General features: G+C 31.0%; 1 protein-coding gene across 1 annotated transcript; it reads right to left on the minus strand.

The window, feature by feature from the left end:
* Positions 1-235: 235 nt before the first annotated feature.
* On the minus strand, positions 236-15,711 carry LOC148601985 (acetyl-coenzyme A transporter 1-like). Its single transcript, XM_088555801.1, has 9 exons — positions 15,595-15,711; positions 10,300-11,016; positions 9,706-9,860; positions 8,971-9,155; positions 7,486-7,670; positions 5,072-5,192; positions 4,599-4,707; positions 3,311-3,414; positions 236-2,800 (listed from the first exon to the last, which is right to left on the minus strand). The coding sequence occupies exons 2-9, from the start codon at positions 10,872-10,874 to the stop codon at positions 2,642-2,644; spliced, it is 1,593 nt and encodes a 530-aa protein (XP_088411927.1). The 5' UTR covers positions 10,875-11,016; positions 15,595-15,711; the 3' UTR covers positions 236-2,641.
* Positions 15,712-16,598: the final 887 nt, after the last annotated feature.

Raw genomic sequence — 16,598 nt, forward strand, 5'->3', positions numbered from 1 at the left:
AACTACTAAAGAAAAGGTTACTAATTTAAACAAGCAGGATGATCCACAAAAAAAACCAAAAAAAAAACAGGTGAACTCAGGTGCCTTGGAAGGTGAGCTGTTTTATATGCTTCTTCCAAGATCCCAGTCTTGCTATCTGTTGATTCCATAAAGAGGAAAATCATCCTAATGTATAACTGATGGTATTAATAAATAACACTAAATAGTGGTCAATTACCAAAACACAAACATCAAAAAAGGAAAAAGAATATTTTATTACAAAAATAGCATCACAAGAAACATTAATTAAACATTTAAAAAGAATGACATTGTGAATTACAATATCAAAACAAAACTCAATAATTTCTGCTTAACAATTGATCAAAATTGAACATTCTTAACAGGAATTGCACCAAGAAGTAGCAGTGATTGTAAAACCTACCCAGTAAATATAAGCAGACTTCCTCCCATGTCATATCTATCTACATGAACACACACAGTTGGGAAAATAGTTCAAAGACAAATATAAAAATAGGAGATATTGTATGATCACCAATGAGATGGTCATCCACCAAATGCCAAGCAACGAACAATTCAACTTCTTTGGGCTGTTCCATTAAAAGATGTGAGGTACCTGGGGAAGGCACTTTTTCACCAGAGGAGTCACTCATAGAAGTTCTATTGATGTTTTGAATTAAACTTTATATTTTCTCAAGAGACCTGGACACCCACCCATGGACAAAGAATAAAAGTGTTCCCCGAATCCCTCATATTTTTTTTTACTGGAACAGCCCTTATAATATAAACATGTAAGTTTAGTGTTGACTTAAGTTATAAAACTTAATCTAATATCATTTTTTTTATAAAAAAAAAAATCTAAAAATTCACCTGGTCCAATGCATTTAACATACTATTAGGGATGTTCGCTGGTTATGTTCAGCCATTTTTGTCAGCTTATAACACTCCTCTGGGTTTATCAATTTCAAAGCATTTTATTTTTGCCCAGTGACTGCCCCCCCCCCCCCTCCACTTTTCTTTACATAATTTCATTAAACACACCTTAAAATGTTATTTGGTAACTTCATGAAATCCTTGTTATTTCGGTATTGTTTTTAAAAGATAAAAACCTACTAAGACAAAACCCATGAAAATCTTGAGAAATCCTTTCCTGCCAAAATTTCAAATGCTAATACATTGTACATGTATCTAAAAAATGAGCACACTGACCTATCCTTCTTCCCATATCACTCTAGCACAAAAGATCTTAAAAGATTGCCTTGAAATATTTGTTATTATACAGACCAACGAACATCCTTGATAACATGTTTTATAATATTCCTCACTGCCCCAAAATAAACATCACAGTAAGAAAAACAGCTATTCATCAATATTCACCTTGAATTTCATAAACTATATTCCTTGTTAATTTATTACAGAAAATTTGAATGTTCATCTACAAAATCAGATGAGATTGATGAATGAACCTATTGGAATATAGTATATAAAGAGTGCTACTTGACACTAAATACATTATGTAAGACAAAATTATAAAAAAAGGTAAAAATATACTTTTCTAAATCATTTCTCATGAAGTGTTTTAGCATAATTAAGTAATAAAATAATTGGTCCCTAATTTTAAAGGTAAAATTTCAGAATCAAAAATTTATTCTTAATATATATAAAATAACTTTAAAGTGGTAGTTTTGAATGCGTGTTGGACCAATCCTGACGTAAAATCTATTTTGAAAACCAGTTTATATTTGGCTAAAGATATTTTTACTGATGCTCTATCGATAATTATCTTTTTCTATGTTTTACTGAAAGGAAGTATAGATGCTGTCAAGTTTACAATTTCATTTCATCTGGTTACATTCATACTAAAAACAAATGTTTTTTGGTCTTTAAAAAATGAAAAAAAAAACATACCAAATGACCATCTAAGTGTAACAACCTTATCAAAACAGAAATGCTATATACAAGTATTATACCAGTACTGTGGAATCTATTTAATTGCATACCTGTTGATTGCTTACCCTAATCATTTTCAGGAACTACAAATTCAAAACTATTCCCTATCTTATGTATACATTAATTTCCTTTCTTACATAACAAAACAATAAAAATTAGAAAATTCCTCATTAAATTAATAAATCATTAGACTATTTTCCAAATTTCCTAAAAAGTATACCTAAATGTATACATCGATAATGAAAACCTTAAGTTTTTGTAAGAAATTTTTTTACAACAATATTCTCTCTTTTCTCCTCTGTGTATTGAGACAAGCATACAGTTATATATTAGAAAAGTAACAGAATGAAATCAATCCAAGTTACTTTGATGATTACAAGAGATTAATGCCAAATGCTGAACACAAACATTCCAATGATTTGTAAGAGTTGTGTCCCTTACCTCCTTAAGTGCATACCCATCTTTAAATATAGCTTAAACACTGAAACATTGAAATTCTTTAACAATAAATATGTTGAAGTATCTTCTGACCTGATTTTTATACTTATACAAACATCTTTTATCAAATAGTTAAAGCAACAATAAATAAACACTTGTAGTCAAATCACCATACATATGTGTACATGAACCTTGATCCCAAATATGTATAAATATGTTCATGTAAGAAAATTAATGAAAACTATAAGTACCTTTATCATGAACATTTCCAAGCATCTAAAGATAAATTGTCCAACTGTCTTACTCTTTTATGTTGCCACAGAAACCACATAAAGCCTAATACCACACATAAAAATGACTCTATATAATATCCATCGAGAGTGGTTTGACAGGTGCCCCCAGCTGTTTTACAGGCCTGTAGTAATAAGATAATAAAAATCAAATTGATGTATGCAATGTTTTCAACTTTCATATAATTGTTTGTGATCTTGTAAGTGTCAGTCTCTGTAAGAATCAGGCAGTAGGTGAAACGTGGAATGAAAAAAAAAACACCATTTTGAAAGTGTAATTTGACTATTAGCACTATTATTCTATTAAAATCAAGGAAAAGAGACGAGATTTTCCGTATCACATTGGTAAATTGAGTAATTTCATTGAAACTCACTGAAAATGAACTTTTCAAAGGCAAATAACTTTGTCAAGAACCTCATTTTTCTAAGTTTCTATTGAAAAATTTCTGACAAAATCCAGTAATGATCAAATAGTGGTCTTTACAAATAGAGAAATCTTCATTGGGAAAAAATTTATTTTCAGATCAGTGAGTTTTTGACACGCATGTTTCTGATTTAAAAAAAAAAAATGAATTGAAACAGAATGAACTTGAGACTATGAACGAAATATGAACTTTCTTGAAAATATACTTTACCTCCTGTGAGGCTGTTGTAGAGCAGTCACCAGATCCTCCTGAACAGGTCTTCCAGGTTAAACCTTCCACTAACCATAATGCCATTGTAGCCGGCCAATTGCCTCCTACAATAACATTTAATGTTATATTTTAATATAGGATCAAGAATGTACACAATAGTGCATAACTGACGCTGAATAATACACATTTAGGAATACTGAACTTTATTTAAAATTTACACTTTTACTCATGGATCGTTACAGTGTATCCATCTGCACTATGAAAACTTGATTTGTTCAACATGTCATAGTTTTCCTTTCCTCTTTCGTCTACCCTGGCTTTGACTTTTTATGAACAACTCGGCGGGTGTTTCTAGAAAAGCAGAGGACACTTACCCTACAATGCACCTGGTCCATGCTCTCAGTTTTTAGTGGAGTCCGAGTTGCTCATTTACTTTTGTTACTTTGTATGTATTATTTTAGTTACTTTATGTTCTTTGTTGTGTATGTCTGTTTTCCATGTCTGGTCTTTGTCCCTGGATTACATTCTTTTGATTTCAACTAGAATCTTGGTTCCCTTGATTACTCTTACAGTAAACATAGTATGTTAGTTGTTGCTAATTTTCATGGTTTCATTCAAATAAATTTGCTGGTATTATTTTTTTTGTTGTTTTGAAAGTAATTAGCGTTCCATAGTGCAAAAAAAATAATTATCAGGTACTACTTTTTTTTTTACACTTACAATAGTGTGTGTCAATTGTGAAAATAACAATAATTAACAGTATATCATAATGAAAATAAGTGTTTTACATTTGTTATTGACCAATATAGAAAACATTTGCAATTTGCTTGTAATAAAAGAAGATATTCAGGAATGCTTTACATTTTCTTCCTAGTAACTTATCCTCATATTTTCTATATTATTGCACACTATGTTGTCTGTATTAGATTAGACACAAGACTTTACCTGATGGATGTATAGATTCTGCTGCAGTAATGATTAAAATTATTTATCCACTTAATATGGTAACATAAGATTTTCTGCATGTGAGATTCAGCAAGCATGTTGAAATTTTTATTTTACCACAGGGAGAAGAGAAATGATTTTAATCAAGAACAGGCAGAAGGAGAATCAGTTTCTCACATGAAATATGTAGAAAATTTGAAAAATGTAATATGGCAGGAAAACTCTTGCAGAATTTAAATCACTGGTTAAAAGTCACATGCATTTTAATTAAACGGCTTTGAGTGGGAGAAAAATACATATCCACTGGATAATTTATATATAGCCCTGGTTCTAGTGTGTCTACCTAAATTAGCCAATGTATTAAGTAATGTCATGTATGTTCCTCCTATTGATGGGTCACTAATCTTTGCATGGAATGCCATCTGTGAGACAAACATACTGTATAATGCTACCTACAATGTTCCAAAAAGATTTTATAATCAACAATGTCATTTTATGTCCAGAGAAATGTATTGCTTTTAAGTCTTCAGGTAGAACAAAAAAGAAATAGGTAATTCATATCAACAAAAAAGAAATAAGTGATTGATATCATCTGACCCAATTGTTTTCAGTCCCAGTGCTATTTTCAGTTTTAATGCCATCTCTATAAATACACAATTTTTCAACTTTTATATTTTTGCAATTGCTACAAAAAAAAAAGGAGAAAAAAAAATTATTGCACATTTGAGAGTTATGAAAAAAAAATTTATTGCATTAGAAAATCAAACATTAGAGAACTACAATCATACCTGGTGTAAGGCATAACTACAATCATACCTGGTGTAAGGCATAACTAGCCAATATAATAAAATAGAAATATGCTGGGAAATTTCCTGGAGTTTCCTGGACTTGTGATGATAGCCATACTATAAAGGTGTATAACAATCCTAGTAATAACCTACAACATACCATAAATTATTCATAAAATATACACATAGATAAATTATGATAAAATCCTGTAATTTGATTGGACAAATCTTTATATCAAAAAATTAATTTTTATGCTGACTAATCTTTTCAGTGAATTGCATTTGTCTAGCACTTGCATATTTGCATGACCGATAACCCAACATAGATATTTTCAGAGACCTGTGGTGTCTTATTCTCTTAGATACAAGATACACATTTCTGTAATCAATGTCCCAAAAAGGGCAGAGTTATTACAACAATTATATTATATAGTTGCATAAATATGGTCAGTAACATTTAGCCTGCACTCATGAGAAAAAGCCTTGCATGGCCTGTTTTAAACTAGACAAAGGGGTGCCCACGTACTCCATTTCAACACAGCTACCACATAATGTATGGTTGTCAAATTCATTTATGAGAAGATTATTGTGTTTGAGCGACACATTTGATGCCCCTGCATGTATTTTCTGACATAAATAAAAGTCAAGATCATGCACAGCAACATTTTGTATTATACACTTAACACAATAAAACAACAAAGTCTTCAGCATTGCAACAAAACACACCATGTCAATGGTAAAATGACTAAGTCCAACCAACCCTTAAAATGTAAAATATTGATTAAAACCATAAACCTTGATAATCTTTAGATCTTTAATGCTTTTATAATTATTCTGTAAATTATTTACTACCTATCTTAAATACTATAGAAGGAGATCTTTGGAATAGACATGTACCCTATTCTTTCAAAATGGTGTAAAAATGACCGTCCAACTGTCCATGAAAATGTCAAATATTGATAGAAATGAAAACCCTAATATTATGCACATCTTTAATCCACATATAATCACTCCGCAAAGTATCAACTTCCTGACCTAAATACTGTATTTTACTATCATGTAATCATTAATATTTTGTTTATGCTACAATTTTCACAATTTATGCGGAATAGACATGTACCCTATTCGCTCAAAATGGTGACAAAATGATTAAGTCCAACAATCCTTAACTATCCTTAAAAATGTAAAATATTGATAGAAATGAAAACCCTGATAATATGCACATCTTCCATCCATATATAATCCTGCAAAGTATCAACTTTGTACCTTAAATACTGTAGGAGGAGTTAAGCAGAATAACTATATACCTTGAACAGGACAGACGGACAGGTGTAAAACAATATGCCCCTAACTGGACATTGGGGGGGGGGGGGGGGGCAAAAAAAAAGATACAGAGAGAAGAAAATATCAATCAAAGTGCTGTTAGCACTGGGGGTTTTTGATTCTTGTGAAAATTGTAGCATCAACAAAATATTAATGATTACACTGATCACATTATATGTCATTATCTCAAAAACAGTAAATGACAGGGTTAATTTGGTAAGCAAACTTCTTAAACCTCTTGTACTTAGGCTGGAATTTTCATTCGAAATTCAATAAAAAAAATTTTTTTTCAAAATCCCACCAAAAATAAATAAGTCCATTTTTTAGCGTGGTCCCCCTAAGCCTCTTATAACTTGAAAACTGTAAGGGATACCTGAAATCTGATTGAATAATGCAGGCAGTGATTTTCATGCAGAATCTGATAACAAAAAAATTCAAAATCGCACCAAAAATAAAATAGACAATTTCAAAAAGATTCATTCACTAATAGTAAAGTTATTGTCTGGACATCAGATAAATGCGTGTTTCTACCCACCCACCCCTCCATTTTAGGCCTCTTATTTCTGAAAAGTTCAATCGCACAAAAACCAAGTGTCTACAGACAACGACAATGACAACGCCGTACCAATATACAACCTCAAATATTTTGCAGTGGTATAAAAAGCCAGGGACGGTGCAACAGAACTATAAAGAATAGCACTATAAGCAGGTTTTTTTCAGGATTTTGAAAGCTTTAGTTACTTTCGCATGAGAAAATGAGAACAATTTTTATGGGTTTTTTTACCAAGGTTAAAGTATTTTTAACCCTGGTGAATGTCCTGTCAGTAATCTTTGGAAGTAATGGCGAAAAATAATTAGATCAGACCTATCGATCTTATCTGATTAAAAAAAAAAGTTGTTTTCACAATATTCTACAAACTACGAACTTATTTCATTGAATCAGCAAAATTCAGCAGAATCAAAACTGAACAAATTTGGCAGCTAATGCAGCTTTAACTAAATAGTATCTTTAATGTGTTGTCAGGAATACATTATTTATACACATGTACAAATTGTAAAGACAGCCTTGCACTTAAGTATGAACTAGCTGTAGGTGCAAAGAAGTATAGCCTTACTTACCTAAAAGGCATTGCTCTAAGAAACACATTCATTGGTTTAGGACCTGCAGTAAATTTACTGATTACCAATGGTAATACAATCTGTATAGGGATCATAGGAACAGCAAACAGGGCTAGAGTCTGTTTCTGCATCCCAGATTCAATCAGCTTCAAACCTGTCAGAGCATCAGCAGCTGAAAATCCTATCTGAAATAGAAATTAATATCCTCATCAGAAAAACAAAAACTTAGAATATACATTTGTTAATCACATTCGCATACATGTTAACAAGCTAAGTCTTGTATTGTCGAACTGAATTCAAGTTCGTTATTGCTTACATAAATGTATGTCTCACCCATTCCAAACTTAAAGGAGTATAACTCCCACAAAATTTAGTGGATCATAAATTTCTGGTATTATGCACAACTACATATAATTACCTATAGAGTTTCATGAAAATTTGTGCAGTAGTTTATAAGAGTCTGATGAACAGTCATAAAGACAGGGCAAATTCAATATGTCTCCCCACTATAATTTTCTTTGGCTTAATATACATGTATTAGAGCAAAGTCTGTATAAAAGTAAATAAATGAATGTATGCATGAACTTTCAAACATAGCTTGAACATAATAATTTTGATCTGTTCCTAGAACTTGTCTAAAATAACTCTTGTACTAGTAAATGACCTTGTTTTCAGGACGCTTACCCTACCAATACACCTGGTCCATGCTCCCAGTTTTTAGTGGAGTCTGAGTTGCTCATTTACTTCTGTTACTGTGTATGTATTATTTCATTATTATGTTCTTTACTGTGTCTATTTTCTGTGTTTATGTTTTTCCATGTCTGGTCTTTGTTCCTAGATTGCATTCTTTTGATTTTTGCTAGCATCTTGGTTTCCTTGATAATCTTTCAAATATTCAGGCTCAGATAGAGAAAAATCTCAATTTGAGAAATTTCTCAAATAATCTTGTGAAAATGAAATATCACAGGACCGATGGACATGTCAGGTAAAATGCCTTTGGTCCTGTAAAAAATATTGGTTTTTTTTGTTGACCAAATAAAAGACAAGTTCAACATATGAGATTCAATCCGGAAGTCTATAAACCAATTTCGCATAAACTGATTATCTTTTATTTCTAAATGATCTGTTTGGTCAAAGTTTCAGTTGAGGAAGGATTTGATGAACATCACAATTTGATATTTTTTTATTGACACCGGGCCCAGGCCTAACATAGTAACCAGACTTTGAACGTTTGTATTCACCATTTTTCATCAATCTAATGTAAGCATCAAAGTAACCTGGATTGATTTATTCTGTTTCAAAGGAAAGCTTGAAAGGCTTTGGTGAAACTGACTATGATACAAACATATCATTGATTTCAAGAGTTATGTCCTTTAACCTAGGTCTACCTCCTTAAATGTTTATCCAGTATTACAGATTGTGTGTTTTTTCACAAACAGAAAGGATAAGACTGAATAGACACCAGGTTTACTACATTATTTTTACCTTTGCAGTTAATATAATGACAGCATAGGAAATCACTGCAGGTAGACGTATAACACGACTCAGTTGTTTATAAGTGTCAACAATTCCCATTTCAACATTAGCATCAGGGTCATCCTCCTCCCGCTTCAATATCCATACTAAAGTTGTGGTTGTGAAGAAAACTATTCCCCAGAAATACAGGAAACCTAGAAAGAAAATATCTCTCTAAATCTAAAAAGTATCAAATAGTAAATTAACCGCCCCAAAACTTGTAGGTCAAATATTAATAACCCATTTTTTCTAATTAATTTGAATTCATCCATAACTTGTGACATTTTTTTTCAAGATATTTCTTTATTTCAAAGGTTTTATCAATACATATAGGACTACAAAATATTATTTGGAGCCAGCAAAAACTTTCATTTAAAATTGTCAATTTGAGGTATTGAGGTATACAGGCAGTAGACTTAGAAATAATGTTACATCAGTTTTACAATAAGGCGAAAAAAACAAAATAGTCTTATTTCCTGCTACACACAATGTACTAGCTAGAAAAAAAATTGGCTAGGTAAGTAGGGAAATTATTTTATTTTTCCAAAAAAACATTTTTACATTGAGTTAATGGAGAAACAATCTAGACATTAACAGTGCTTGAGCCCAAATTTACATAAAATGTTAACAGTAGACACAAAGAGGAAGGGCAGGGTAACAGGCAACAGATATCTTCTTTTTTTTTTGCCTGATGCTAGTACTTACTTGCCAATGTAACAATTCCAGTATCCTGTGGTTCAGACCTTAGATACTTGTTACAGAAATCAGCTGATTCCAATGCTAAAAATAGAACATTTCCTAGGAAATACCCTGCCGTTTGTCCCACTGAGTTACAGGTACTGGCCCAACCTACATTGCGTCTGGAAAATAGTCATTATAAAATATCACAGAAAATAAAGTGACCAAGTCAAGCAGATACATGTACCGGTATGTGTATAGAAAAACTATTAAAAACACTAATGGATCAAATCTGTGAGCTCTTTTTTATTTGTATGAAGGTTTTTGGTACATACAATGTACAACTTAATGATCTCTTAATTCTGTGATCAGCACAAAAAGCATGTTACCAATACAATTTGTTTTATTTTAGAAAAAAATTAAAACGACGGCATCTTTTCTCATCATAAAAATGATCATATCAAATTATTTAAGAATAGATTTTTGTTGTTTTTTTTTCTATTCAGGGCCACTTCCAATTCTTTGGAATTGGATTTTGGGACCCGTTTGTATAACTCCCACAAAATGATTTACAGGGTCACGTGACCAGACTTACAAGCCCGATAAAAGCCTGAACAGTACCTTGATAACATTGTTAATGCCCATCCATCCACTGCAATATCCTGAGTAGCAGCTAAAGTGTTGAGTAAGAAAAATATTACTGTCAGATATAAAATGCCCACTTGTCCTGAACCATTCTCTGTTCCCAGCATACCATCAACATTCCAAGAGAGAACTAACATAAAAACCCCAATTAGATATTGCACAGGGACTAACCAAGTCTTTCTCCTGCCAAACCATGAAAAGTAGAGAGAATCTACAAGTGGTGCCCATAAGAGCTTGATGCTAAATGGCCAAAATACAAAACTAAACATGGCCTGATCTTTGTAGCTTACTTTTCTACTAGTAAGAAGCATGGGAATACTCCCTCCTAACCCTAGGGGAATCCCCTGAAGTATATATAGAAACATCAACAAGGCAATGTTGCCATAGTCTCCTTTGAGTTCATTCTTATCCTTTTTGTCTTTTTCGTCTTCCTTTGAATAATCTGGTTGAGGTATATTAGCAGAATATGTCATATGTGGTAGAGATTCGTAGGATTCAAATTTTGTTTGCTCCACTGTATGCGGTACTTCTTTTTTGCGTTGCGTTGCCATTCTTAGAGCCTCAACTGTCAAAACGAAGTCGCCTTTTTGTTCCCTTGATCCTTTCTCCAGTATGTCTTAAATGATGAATTGGTCAGCAGCTTTATTCACTTTATTCTTTGTTCCATGCACTGTCACATTCACTGAATTTACACTGCAGAACAATAATAAATAAAAATCATAAAGTAACATATCCAAATATGACAGTTAAACCAATGTATGAAGACTTCATGTATTAGCACATTCACTGATCATCAAAATCTCCTAATTTCCTCATACATATCCAAATTTAAACATACAATCCCCTATTTTAGGATTCTTATAATGGATTCAATGTTCCACCATTTTTGACATTATGCAAATGTATATAATTCTTTTTTCTTAATATGGGGCTGTGAAGAAATGTGATAAGCTTTCCGAGAAGAAAGTCTCACATATTCTCCTCATGTAATGAGCCTTCGCCCTTAAAATCATGGTGATGCACTGTAAACAAAGATTTAAATAACGCTCGTCAATGGGTGTTTTAATGAAAATTTGAGGTCATACATTGAGCTCTGTCCATCATAAGCATAGCATAAAATCATATTACAAAATATCTAATAAATACACTGCATTTATGTATCTCATTTATACCAGAAGTCTGTTATATATCATCAACATCAAATTTACAAATGTAATTAATCTTCGTATTCTAATTTTACCATAAATGTGGAAACTTAATGTACATATCCAAATTTTGAATGGATACTCTATAATAATTTGACACTGATTTTAACGGCAACAATTTCTAATGGAACATTAAATCCATTATATAAATCCTAAAAATTAGGGATTGTACCATTAAATTCTGTAAAATATGATGAAATTAGGGAGATTTGATGATCAATGAATATAAATGTAGTATTTTAATACAGATCTATAATTTATTATCTGTAACAGACCCCATTTAAACTATCTTTTTTTTTATTAATGTAACTAAACTAGTACAAATGAACTCATAAATACATAATAAGTTTTCTCTACCATCAGCAACCAAATTTTAAAAACAAAAAGTGGGTATGGTCCAAAATGTGTAACCTGTACCTGTACTTCCACCAACTTTTCTCTGCACCCTAATTCTATTTTGTCAATTACTTCATTATTACATATTTCCAGCTGAAAGTTGGTACACATTTACAAAATGATATGATGGTTACGCTATATTTAATGATTTTGAAAATATTTTTCGAAAAAATTGATTTTATTCGATTTTCTCTTTTCAAGATGTCTAAAATGTGTAACCTGAAATTCCCATACCATAAATTAAAGTCTGGTATTTTTGTTATCTGTACAATTTTAATGAATATTTGACATAAAATCATCATGATAATATCAAAATTTTCATTGATGATAAATCAAAATCACATCAGACACTATTTAAGAGACTGTGATTTTTATTCTGGATAAGATTGTATCCAATCTTTACTGGTACAGGGATTGACGCTAGGTATGCTACGGAATTCAAACTCAATCACTTCTTTCTTTAAACAATATCAAATCTTTCAAAACTTTATCCAAAGTCTTAAAGTGAAGTTTTAACTTATTCATGATTTAAGAAAACAATAAAATTTGGATAGGAAAGTGAGAAATAGTCAATAATTAGTTTGGTATGGTAACTTCTGGTTACACATTTTAGACCTTTTGACTTGAGAAAACTGATCAAACAAGCAATATTAGAAAAATATACATGTACTTCATTTTCTTGATTAGAAATGAATTGAGACAGACTTTTTTGATTTTCAGTTCTCAACATACAATATGAATGAATATTTTAGCAAAACATTATCTGGGTAGGTATCGGGTGGTTTCGCCCTAGTTACATGTTCACCCCGAGTTGTTTCGTTCTTATCAATTAACAGGTAAATGATTGATTTTTTTAATAAATAAAAGGTATTGTTATTCATGATAAACTAATTAGTACTCTAAAGAAAAATAAAAGAACTCGTTAAAAAAACATGTTTGCAGAAAATAAGTAATTAATCCTAATTAAGGAGCAATTAGGTATTTATTGAAATTTTGATTGGTTTTTCAGTTATTAAGAAAATTAATATAACGGACATAGTTATTACAGAAATATTCGTCAAACAGTAATTGACAATAAATGTTATTTTAAGCAATTGCCAAAAATGTATAAAAGACATAAGTTCGAACTGGCATATTCATTCTTGAATTTGTATCTTGACATGCCCTTATGGCAGACAACTTGTGTATTTCTTGTGACCAGATAGTCCGACCTCGTCAACATGCCATCACTTGTGATGCATGTAACAGATGGCAGCACCGTACATGTGATACAGGTAGGGAATGCTTTATCTAATTTAGAATATCATTTTTTTATTTTAAAAAAATCTAAAATTCTTACATCAAATTTCTTTCATAGTCTTTCAACAATTTTCTTTTAATCATTTAGTTAAAGTATTTATTTAAAATTCTTACAGAAAAGTTACATTTATTTAAAGTTTTTATTTGAATTTCTAATATATATAGAAATACAAAAATTTCATTCATATTTTTTCATTTATTTTTTTACATATTCAATTGAATTATTTATTTAATAATTGATATAGAACATGTACATTGTTAAAAATAATTACATTTATTTAAAATATTTCTTTATTTCTTATATTAAAGTCTAAAAGTTATATTCAAATTTTATCATTTTCTTTTTACTTATTCAATTAACCTGAAGAAGACCCTGCTCAGCCACAACCTGCCCAGCCAGAGCCACAACCTTCCCATCCAGAACCAGAACCAGAACCCATGCAGGTCAACAACCCTATAGATGCCAGCTTTGATGTAAACCAAAGAGTAGCAGATAACACAGAAGAACCACAGGACATGGGAGTTTATATAAAAATTTGTAAGTATTTCATCATGTTCAATGTTTTAGTTAAAATTTTAAACTTGTCCTTGTATTTCTTTTATCTTATGAAATCTTTATTCATTATAGATTTTACATTGCTTTAATTTTATTGCAGATCCCTTAATGCAGAATCTGATCTCCCAGACGACATACTACCAGAGGAGCCAGTGGTGTACAAAGTTCTTGAGAAGCAAACGCGGTGGCAGACTCCTGGTATCCAGTAATGGTTATTCTTATGGTGTTAAGGTATTTTAATCTAATATAGAACTGAATTAATATAGAAAAGAATTTTTACATGCGACGTGTAAATGTGCCTGAGATTACGCAAATTTAAATTATTAATTAATTCAATTGATATGTAAATGAGCGTCAATTGTTATCTCTTTACAACAGTATAATCTAAGCACTTGCCTGAGATTACATAGGTAATAAAATAATTAAGTTAATTGATATGTAAATGGACGTCAGGTGTACCTAGGCACGAGTCACATGTATATAAATTGCAATTGTTATTGTTGTTATTGTTTTTCTGGTGTTGCTATTCATTAAACTTCATTTTGATTATAATCTGTTTTATCATGCTTATCTGATGTATTTGCCTGATTGATGTTGTATAATACATATTGGTAAATATACTTAATAAATAAATAAATAAATCAAAGCTTTTGTTTTGTCAATTGTTTGCAATTAATTACCAAGTCCAAGAACCAGTCCAACTGAAGACAGCAAGTATATATATATATATAATGCTGCTACACATTAAAAGAAAAACTAAGAAAGACTTCAGCAAGTTTACAGATTGATGAGTTATAAGAGTAAAAACATATAAAGAGTTCAACAAAAACAAAAGACAAAATAAACAACAACAAAAAAACAGCAAAAGAACAAAACAAAACAAAAAACAAAAGAAAAAAAAAACAAAAAAAAAAACAAGACACCCCCCAGAGCAGGACATGCTTAAATTTCTAGTCTTGCATTATTTGGTAGATATTAATTGGTTGTGCAGTTTTACATTTGACTTAGTTTATTTACACACAAATTGCATAGGCTTAAATGCTATTTCACAAGAGACATAGAATAATTATAGTGAATAAATACAATAAAATAATAAATCAAGAATATTTTTTGATGTGGATACCGACGTGCATTTTTTTTTATTAATAAAGCATCTGAATTTGCTAAATCCTTAAATTCACTATTTTATTTTGATATACAAAAATCAGGGCAAAACCACATCGGGTGAAGGAGATTTAGGGCGAAACCACCCAGGGAGAACCGGTAGTAGGGCAAAACCACTCAGGTGCGAACCGGAATTAGAGCGAAACAACCCGGATTCATCTGGGTATGGGTACATGTACCTTTTACACTTTTAAGACCCTACCAAAAAGTGTCCTAGAAATTGACCCTGTGTCAAAATACTAAAATTATTTTGAAATTATGGTTGGAACAAAATATTTTGTAATAAAAAAAATACCAGTTTTCTTTAAAGAAACTATTTTTACAGGGTAAAATGTATTTTCACATGCAAACACAAGCAAATGTCGAGGAAACAGAGAGAAAACAAACAGATGTTAACTACACCTTGGATATGCATTTATTTTTTTAAATACATATAAATCGTCAGACGATTTTTTTTACTTTGAATGCGTAATAGGCCGTAAATTGGGTAAAGGTTCGAACAAATATATACAGTGTACATGAATGTAACTGGTTGCTTCTTCACGATTTTGGAAGAAACACATCACAGTCTTTGCTAGGCGATTGACAATAAACTAAGTGCGACGAACACTCTTAAATAGTATAAACATATTCATTTAGATAATTAAATACCTGTTTCATTTAAAATCTTAAAATACCATCGCATATGTTACTTCAATCCTCGTTCTAAAAAGGAACGTGGCGAATTTTCGTCTGTTCTCCAACCGGAAGTTTACATCGTTATTGAGGTCAGGTTATAATAATGACGAATTGCCCCGAGCGTAAACTTGTTAGACCATCAGAAATTTGGATTTAAGTTTTGCTCTATTTTTCTTTTGTTTTTGCCTCGATACGATGACCCTTCAAAAATTTGTTTTAAATTCCCTAATAAATACAAAAACTACATTTGACCACAGATTAATATTAATCAAAGTGCTGTTTGCACTGGAGGTTTATGATTCTTTTGAAATTGTAACACGAACGAAATTTCAAAGATTACATGAAGTAAAATAAATTTTCATTTCCCATATTATTTAGAACTGATTTCCTTATTAATATACTAACTGAGTGTCAATCATTAAGTTCCACTGATTTCTGAAGTATTTAAACAGAATCCAACTTCAGACACATATACAAATTTTGTTCCATTTCAAATTTTCCCAAAATTTCAAACCTCTCCTAAATTAAGTTGCAATTACATTCAAAAACTTGTTTTTACTGATTTTTATCTTATTACTCTGTAACTACACTATTTTTTACTGTACTAAGCTAAATCAATTTTAGCTTAAGAAAATAATTTCTTTCATTGATAAGCACAAGATTTCTGGCCATAAAAGAGTTATTGAATGATATTAAATGAATTACATTTGGACTATATATTCGTGTAGGTTCATTTAGTAGGAAGTTATATCCTGGTATGAACCGATGACAAGGTAATTTGATCCTGAAAAATACTTACACCCCCGAGATATAAATATACATTATATGTGTTTTGTCTTATTTTTGGTACGGCCTTTCAGTTTTAGGTTTGTCAGTGTGATAACCTTTTCTTAATTCTAGGACAGTATATTGATTCTCATTTTCGGATATCCCTCAATAAAAAATGTGTTTTGTGGATTTGCCGCCAGATTTTAGTT

This window comes from Perna viridis, chromosome 12 (genome assembly GCF_037379345.1).
Source record: "Perna viridis isolate PV_CMFRI_1.1 ecotype Kerala chromosome 12, ASM3737934v1, whole genome shotgun sequence".
NCBI classification, from domain to species: Eukaryota; Metazoa; Mollusca; class Bivalvia; order Mytilida; family Mytilidae; genus Perna; species Perna viridis.

Excerpts from the sequence above, each read along its gene's own strand:
- LOC148601985 (XM_088555801.1), bottom strand. The coding sequence starts at position 10,874 with ATGGCAACGCAACGCAAAAAAGAAGTACCGCATACAGTGGAGCAAACA. Across the intron at positions 7,671-8,970 it reads TCATTATATTAACTGCAAAG|ATAGGATTTTCAGCTGCTGA; the intron begins GTAAAAATAATG and ends TTTCTATTTCAG. Across the intron at positions 3,415-4,598 it reads TAATACATTGGCTAATTTAG|GAGGCAATTGGCCGGCTACA; the intron begins GTAGACACACTA and ends ATGTTATTGTAG.